The 8,967-nt window shown below is 47.1% G+C and overlaps 1 protein-coding gene across 1 annotated transcript in view; it reads right to left on the minus strand.

Moving 5' to 3' along the window:
• LOC122565535 (disintegrin and metalloproteinase domain-containing protein 10-like) overlaps nt 1-8,967 on the minus strand; it is a 31,261-nt gene that overhangs the window by 8,082 nt on the left and 14,212 nt on the right. The window contains exons 4-5 of the mRNA XM_043721592.1: nt 5,659-5,817; nt 313-413 (exon numbers count right to left, since the gene is read on the minus strand). Of these exons, the coding sequence (XP_043577527.1) occupies nt 313-413; nt 5,659-5,817 (260 nt within the window). The remainder of the gene's footprint in view (nt 1-312; nt 414-5,658; nt 5,818-8,967) is intronic.

Below are 8,967 nucleotides of genomic sequence, written 5' to 3' on the forward strand. Positions count from 1 at the left end.
TGGGGAGTTGGATGGGGGGCACTGTGTGAGGGGTTGGGGAGTTGGTTGGGGGACAGTGTGTGAGGGGGTGGGGAGTTGGATGGGGGACAGTGTGTGAGTGGGTGTGTCTGAATTCTCCTGTAAATATTACAGTAAATTACTGTAATTCTGAAAATGTGGAACAAATACTCAATCTGTTGGAGAGTCTCAGCAGGTCTGGCAGCATCTGTGGAGAGTGAAGCAGAGAGAATGTTTTGAGTGTGATCTGAGTGTCTCTGGGAATTAGTGGGCTCCCTGAGCTATAGTGTGCCCTGTGCTGGTGTGGTCACTCACCTGCGACACTGTCTCTTGGCCTGTGTGCTGATCGTGAGGCAGTGCAGCCAATACCGGCTGACTAAGGCACCAAGTCCCTCGGCCTTTAAGGTGAGATACATCTGAAATGGAAAAAAGTGATGGTGGGACTATTTCGGATTCGAAGTTATAAAGGCTATGGTCGCAAATAATTTGAATTTGTGTTCCCGCTGCTCAAGGTAACTACATTATACTGCTCCAAATGGTGAAGCAGCTGTCAGGGTTAAATACTGGAGAAACGAGCCCCACACGTTGTCAGTTTAATGTTTTGAGGGTGGTCTCTACTGGCTTTGGAGTGTATTGGAGTGTGGGAGTGAGGTTTGGGGAGTGTAGGGGATGGCTTGTTGAAGATGAGGAGATAGGGAAGGCAGGGGGCTCTGTGGGTGTCGGGTTGTACAATTAAATGTTAAAGATATCGAAATCATATGTGTGACTACAGACCTCCTGCTGAACTGATGAGCACACGCAGCCAGGGAAGGGAGTTCTGCCCACTCAGGGTAGGGTGATGGAGCAGAGCAGTGAGCCAGTAAGGGGTTAACTGTGCTGTTGGCACAGCTCCTGAGCTCAGTAATTTGATGTTGTGCGTGTTCATGAGGAGACTGTTGGACAGATCAACACAAACAGAGACACAGCAACACACACATCAAACATCAACACACACTGCTTGGTTACAAAGTTTAAAACCACACAACACCAGGTTATAGTCCAACAGGTTTATCGAGAAGCACTAGCTTTCAGAGTGCTGCTCCTTCATCAGGTGGTTGTGGAGTATAAGATTGTAAGATACAGAATTTATAGCAAAGGTTTCCAGTGTGATGTAGCTGTGGCTTTGTGGTGAGTAATTGATACAGCCACAAACTCCTTTGACTGTCTTCCTGAGGTAGCTCTTGTTTGACGAAAGCCAGCAGCATTAAAACCAGACTGCAACAGCAGGACAGGGTGGGACAGAGTGACCAAAGCTCAGGCAGCGAGGTCAAAGGTGAGTGAAAGAACCTGTCCATCATTCCCAGGAAGGGAGCCACAGCCCTGGATCCCAAAGACTTCCAAGGTACTATTCCACAAATAAATGCTCCACATGACAAGCACTTGAGTCCCTACAGACCAGCATTTCCTCAGGAGTTGGACATGAGGATCTATTGTGTTTCTACAGTCAGACCCAACAATTAAGAAGCTACACAATCGTCTTTTGAAAATTGGAAAATTGTGCCAAAATACAGAATGATATTCCTGATCACAGCAGTAACCTAGTAACTATAGAACACATTATATTACATTAACACATAACACGTTATTATATACTCCGATTACTTTGTACAAATGGTCTGAGATTCCATCCAAACCCCTTATTGAATTACCCCTTGTAAATCGCTTGATCCGTTACGTGGATGACATGATCCAGATCATATTTCATCGGCGAGGGAGGGAGCCAGTGACTAGTGTCCATGTTCAGAGAGATGCCAGCCTCCTGAGGTGAAACCTACCCAGCACACTATAATGTCGCTGATGAGGATTATGTTTCAGAGTCTCAGATCAGGTTCACACTGACCTTTCTTGGTTTAGTGGGAGTTTGCTGGTGATTGACCAGGTGCAGACCAATTGGATCCCAATGTCTGGTCTTTTCCTGTGGTTAGATTAACCAGCAGACGCAAGTTTGAGTAAAGCTGACTGCAGCTCACACAGATCCTGATCAGCTTTGTGTACAAACACCAGTCATTTAAGAAGCACAGGTCTTTGATAACAAGAGATTGAACAAGAGTCAACCAAAATCTTTGTCTCTCCCATTAGTACGCAACCTGCGTTCATTCCCTTTAACGAGAGGAGGTTACAAGCCAAACAGACAGATCTCCTGCGTAAGCACACCGGTGACTGGCTAAGCCCCAGATTCTGCCCACGGACTGACTGCTGAGGGAATGGTTTCTCTCTGTGAACACTGCAGACTCAGGTCATTACCCTCAGTGCCCGGCTTGGTTTAACCCATGAAGGGGCCCACTCTGGATCTGTGCATTGATGATAGCCTGATCCCACTCAAGTGGGAAAAACTGGGCTGGTATCCAAAGCAGTGGCTGGCCTCTCCCAATCCCAGATACATCTACTGCTTCCCCCAGTCCCGGATACATCCACTGACTCTCCCAAAGCCGGATATATTCACTGCCTCTCCTAATCCCGGATACATCCACTGCCCCTCCTAATCCCGGATACATCCACTGACTCTCCCAAAGCCGGATATATTCACTGCCTCTCCTAATCCCGGATACATCAACTGCCTCTCCGAATCCCAGATACGTCCACTGCCTCTCCTAATCCCGAATATATTCACTGCCTCTTCCAATCCCGGATACATCAACTTCCCCTCCCAGTTTGGGACAGAGCTACTGTTTCTCCCACTCAGGGATACAGCCGCAGCCTCTTTTTGTGTGGATCTTATCCACTGCCTTCCCAGTCTGGGTTTCACTCACTGCCTTTCCCAGTCCGGAATCCCAGTTACAGCCTCTCCCAGTGCAGGATACAGCTGTTGCCTTTCCCAGTCCGGAATCCCAGTTACAGCCTCTCCCAGTGCAGGATACAGCTGCTGCCTTTCCCAGTCCCGAATCCCAGTTTCTAACAGAGGCCAAACAGGAATGTCAAAGGTCAACAGAAGTGTGTCAATGACCTGTGCTGAATGAAACACAGAGAGATCAGCGATAAGTACCAATCCCAGAATCAAACATCGGGATTTATCAGTGCCATGGGAGATCTCAAACATGCTGCCATCACATGGAGTGTCTGGAATGGTCTGGTTCAGCCTCTCTGAGAGTCCCAGCGTTGAGGGGGTGCTGCTCTGTCAGGGGTGTAGTCTCTGTCCACCAACCCTTCGGCCTTCAGGAGGCGAGCTTTCTGAGATGATGCTTCCCCCAATCCTTATTCCTATCAGCTCTCCATATCCCTTGATTTGGATTGATTTGATTTGATTTGATTTATTATTGTCACATGTACCTCGGTGCAGTGAAACGTTTTGTCTTACATTTAGTACGGGCAGGTCATACCATGCAATCACCACATGGTGATTGAATAGAGCGAGGAATAGAGAGCTGCAGCTGCAATGAAGGCACGCAAAAAAACAAGATCAACATTAAATTTGAAAGTTGACAGATCCATTCAGAAGTCTAATAACAGCGGGGAAGAAGCTGTTCCTGAATCTGTTGGGACTTGTGTTTAAGCTTCTGTATCTGCTGGCCGACGGAAGAGATTCTAACCGAGGTGGGAGGGGTCTTTGCTGTCATTGGCTGCCTTCCTGAGGCAGAGACATGTCGATGGAGTCATTGGATGGAAGGCTGTGATGGAGTGGGCTGTGTTTTCTTGTATCTGGATCAGTGGTGCTGGAAGAGCACAGCAATTCAGGCAGCATCCGAGGACAGGCAAAATCGACGTTTCGGGCAAAAGCCCTTCATCAGGAATAAAGGCAGAGAGCTTCAGGCTCTCTGCCTTTATTCCTGATGAAGGGCTTTTGCCCGAAACGTCGATTTTGCCTGCTCCTCGGATGCTGCCTGAACTGCTGTGCTCTTCCAGCACCACTGATCCAGAATCTGGTTTCCAGCATCTGCAGTCATTGTTTTTACCTCGTGTGTTTTCTTGTAGTCCTGGGCACAGCAGTTGCTGTAGTAAGCCATGATGCATCCAAATAGAATGCCTTCTAGGATGCATCTGTAAAGGTTGGTGAGGGTCTTTATGGCCATGCTGAATTTCCTTAGCCTCCTGAGGAAGTTGAGGTGGCATTGTGCTTTCTTGACCCTCGCATCAACGTGGATGGTCCAGGACAGATTGTTCAATGATCAGCTCTTTGCATCCAAATAGAATGCCTTCTAGGATGCATCTGTTAAGGTTGGTGAGGGTCTTTATGGCCATGCTGAATTTCCTTAGCCTCCTGAGGAAGTCGAGGTGGCATTGTGCTTTCTTGACCGTCGCATCAACGTGGATGGTCCAGGACAGATTGTTCAATGATCAGCTCTTTACTTCTGCTGACATTGAGGGAGAGATCGCTATCTTTACACTGTGCCACTAAGCACTCTCCCTCTGATTCTGTTAGTATTCAAAACTCTAATGATGCCTACTCGACTGCACTCAGAGACTGGGCATCCACAATTCTCTGGGCTGGAAAATTCTAAAGATTCACACTTTGAGTAGAGAAATACTCTCCCATCTCAGTCATAAAAGACGGAAGTTGCATTAATTTGGTGTCTTTCTCAACAGAGAGATGGCCAAAGCACCTTGCATCCCATTAAATACTCCTGAAGATCAGTCACTCCCATGCTGTATGCAAAACAGCTGCTGATTTTCACACAGGAACATCCCACAACTAACATTGAAATGGAAACGGAAACCTTCTGAGCTCGTCTTTGATTTTTATCATTCAGGGAATCTAAAACTAGAGGCCATAGGTTTAAGATAAGAGGGGAGAGATAGAAAAGAGCCCAGAGGGGTAAATCTTTCGCACTGAGGGCGGTGAATGTCTGGAGAGGGCTGCTAGAGGTAATGGTGGAAGCGAGTATAATTTTGTCATTTAACAAACATTTAGCCAGCTACATGGATGGGATAGCTATGGAGGGATATGGGACTGTTTTAAATTGTGGGCACATTAGGCCGAAGGGCCTGTTTCCATGTTGTCGACCTCTATGACGATGACATCACTTCCTGGTCAGCCCATGACTCCCCAGGGTACACTCCAGGCCCAACTTTAACTGCAACAAGATGAAACAACCAGGACAGAAGAGGAAGAAATAGAGTGAAACAAAAAAAAACCCACAAATTGATTGAAAACATTTAATGTTATCACAGGAATGAGAACATGTTTTCATCTTGCCCCAGTAATAATGGATAACATGTAATTTGAATAATGACACATCGCTTCTGTGGATTTAATTTGCATGTACAAACAAGTGAAGCTCAATCGACAAATTCTCTGGGAAGGCTAAAAATCAGCCGCAAGCCTGACTTTCGTTGGAAGCCAGAACTGTACTGATTCACCATCCCAGCCCCAACAACACCCCAGCCCCGAGCAGTCAAACAGGGGATACCCTGCTGCTGCTGCTGTGCACCAGTGTCGTGAGTGGCTCTCTGAGACACAATCTGTTCCTTTGGCACTGGAACCAATCCTGAACCTCCAATCCGAACAGCACTGTGGCTGCGCCTCTGCACCCCAAGGGCGATATGATCCAGGAGGGCAGCTCACCATCACCTTCCCAAGGGATGGCTGGGCATGGATGAGAAATGCGGGTCTTGTCAACGGCACCCACGTCCCAACAGTGAATTTAAAAACCCACAAGGTAACGTGTGTTTCTACTCAGCACTCACCAATGTCATCCTGGTGATAGATGAGGGAATGAACAGAAGGGTTTTCTCCTTGAACATGGCGCTCAATGGGTTCAATGTAGTACCTGCCTCTCTCCGTTTGGATAAAGCCTTCAAACTGGCCGTCAATGATTGAGCCATGGCTAAAGGAAGCTCTGTCCCCTGGGGGTAGAAAAGGAATGAGCTTAGACTTCTCATGTCTCACTGTGCGCCATAATGGGTTTCAGTTCTTGATTACTTCTGTCTAATATTAAAGACAAGGTTAGTCTGTCACTCATCACTTACTCCACACACATCCCTTTATGTCACAAAGAAAGAAATGATTTTACATTTTGCGCACAAGGATTTACATCGAGTGACTGTACAGCAACCAGTCAATGCCAGGGTTAATATCCACATCAAGCAACACCAGCAGTGCCACCTGCAAATCCTTTCCAAACCTCTTCCACACTCACTCGAAAAGCCATCAGAGTCGGGACTGCTCTGAAGGAGGCCATTCAGCCCATCATGGTCTACATCGAGCAAGCAATGCGACCACCTCAACTTCTCCTTGTAACTCTGCTCATTTTTCCATTTCGGATGACAGTCAAATCCCCTTTTTTACAGAATACAAACATGAACAGCACGTGTACAAATAATGCTAGGGCCTTGGGTAGTGTTGGAGAGCAGACACCTAGGGGTTCAGGTACATAAATCTCTGAAATATGCATCACAGGTAGGGAAGGTGGTTAAGAAGGCATTTAGCACATTTGCCTTCATTGCTCAGACCTTGAGGATAGGAGCTTGGGGATGTCGTGTTGAGGTTGTACAGGATGTTGGTGAGGGCCCTTCTGGAGTATTGTCTGCAGTTCTGGTCGCCCTGTTACAGGGAGGATAGTGATTAACTGGTGAGGGTTCAGAAAAGATTTACCAGGATGTTGCTGGGAATGGAGGGTTTGAGTTATAAGGATAAGCTGGGGAGGCTGAGGCTTTTTCCACTGGAGCGTAGGAAGGTGAGGGGTGACCTTATAGAGGTTTATAAAATCAGGAGGAACAAAGATGAGGTGAATGACAAGGGACTTTTCATTAGGGTGGGGGATTTCAAAACGAGGGGGGCATACTTTTAAGCTGAGAGGAAAAATGTTAAGAAGGACATGAGGGGCAACGTTTTTACACAGAGAGTGACTGGTGTGTGGAATGAACTGCCAGAGGAAGTGGTGGATGCAGGTACAGTTACAGCATTTAAAAGGTGTTCGGACAGTAGGTGAATGGGAAAAGGTTTGGAGGGAGATGGGCCAAACGCAGGCAGTGGGACTAGCTTAGTTTGGGAACATGGTCAGCGTGGACTAGTTGGATCGAAGGGTCTGTTTCTGGGCTGTATGACACTGTGACCTCAATGGACTGCTCCTCCACTCTTAGTGCATTCTAGCTCCGACCCACTAGCTGTGTGTCACGTCATCTTTGCTTGTTTTGTCATTGAGCTTCAGTCTGTGTTTTCTCAATCCTTCCACCATAGAGTCATAGAGATGTACAGCATGGAAACAGACCCGTCCATGCTGACCAGATATCCCAACCCAATCTAGTCCCACCTCCCAGCACCCGGCCCATATCCCTCCAAACCCTTCCTATTTATATACCCATCCAAATGCCTCTTAAATATTGCAATTGTACCAGCCTCCACCACATCCTCTGGCAGCTCATTCCATACACGTACCACCCTCTGTGTGAAAAAGTTGCTCCTTAGGTCTCTTTTATATCTTGGCTGAGGGGTGGCCTTGTGGAGATTTACGGAATAATGAGGGGCATGGATAGGATAAATAGACAAGGTCTTTTCCCTGGGGTTGGCGAGTCCAAAACTAGAGGGCATAGGTTTAGGGTGAGAGGGGAAAGACATAAAAGTGATCTGTGGGTCCCTTTAAGAGAGCAGACCTTGCTGCAGGCTGTCCCTCTCATTGTTGGGGCCAGCTGCTCTTTGTTGCTCTGGCAACTGTTCAAAATATCTGATACTTATACCCCAAAACATCAGATCATTTCATTGGTTTAATGTTGTCAAAACATTTTGTTTTCAAATTCGATTGGATTTTGGTAACTTGGGGCATAATTTAAACTGATTCAACATTTAAAAGGCATCTGGATGGGTATATGAATAGGAAGGTTTGGAGGGATATGGGCCGGATGCTGGCAGGTGGGACTAGATTGGGTTGGGATAGACGGGTCAGCATGGACGGGTTGGACCGAAGAGCCGTACATCTCTGTGACTGACTCTGTGATCGGCCAAATTCAAATTTGTTTTTGTATCCTGGCAACACAGCTCTTTGCGAGTTGTTTCAATGCACCGTGACATTTTAAATTTTCCAGCACTTTCCGCGTTTCTCTCAGTCCTTGCTAAGATTTTCAACTCTCTTCAAGATACAGTGCACCCGCATCTTCCTAACCAGGCGGAGGCTGTTCCATCCTTCTCACGGGGAGAGTCACGGTTTGTGACAGCCCTCTGAAAGGCACGGGAACTTGGGAAACCTTGCATGTGATCAGATTGTAACAAATTGGGTGCTTGTCAGGATTTGAAGGAGTTAAGTTGTCATTTTGAAATTTTTTTTAAAAAAAACATTGCAAAATTATTTCTTCAGTTTGCACTGCTGTGGGTTAGAAATGTTAGATCGCAAAATTAGAGGCAGCTACTTGCGAGGATTTAAAAGGGGCGGCACAGTGGCTCAGTGGTTAACACTGCTGCCTCACAGCACCAGGGTCCCAGGTTCGATTCCAGCCTCGGGTGACTGTCTGTGTGGAGTTTGCACGTGCTCCCCGTGTCTGCGTGGGTTTCCTCGGGGTGCTCCAGTTTCCTCCCACAGTCCAAAGATGTGAACGTCAGGCGAATTGGCTGACCTGTGGCACTGAGGTAGATTCCCTCCCCCTGAACCAGGAGGCCTGGGCTCAAAACCCATCCGTTCCACAGATGCGTTATAGCGTCTCTGAACAGGTTGATGAGGAAAATTGGTTAATTTTATTTCCGCAAGGCATTCGATAAAGTTCCCCATGGTAGGCTATTGTACAAAATGCGGAGGAATGAGATTGTGGGAGATGTAGCAGTTTGGATCAGTAATTGGCTTGCTGAAAGAAGACAGAGGGTGGTGGTTGATGGGAAATGTTAATCCTGGAGTCCAGTTACTAGCAGTGTACCGCAAGGGGTCGGTGTTGGGTCCACTGCTGTTCGTCATTTTTATAAACGACCTGGATGAGGGCGTAGAAGGGTGGGTTAGTAAATTCACAGACAACACTAAGGTTGGTGGAGTTGTGGATAGTGACGAAGGATGTTGTAGGTTACAGAGATACATA

The sequence above is a fragment of the Chiloscyllium plagiosum genome, chromosome 31, assembly GCF_004010195.1.
Source record: "Chiloscyllium plagiosum isolate BGI_BamShark_2017 chromosome 31, ASM401019v2, whole genome shotgun sequence".
NCBI classification, from domain to species: Eukaryota; Metazoa; Chordata; class Chondrichthyes; order Orectolobiformes; family Hemiscylliidae; genus Chiloscyllium; species Chiloscyllium plagiosum.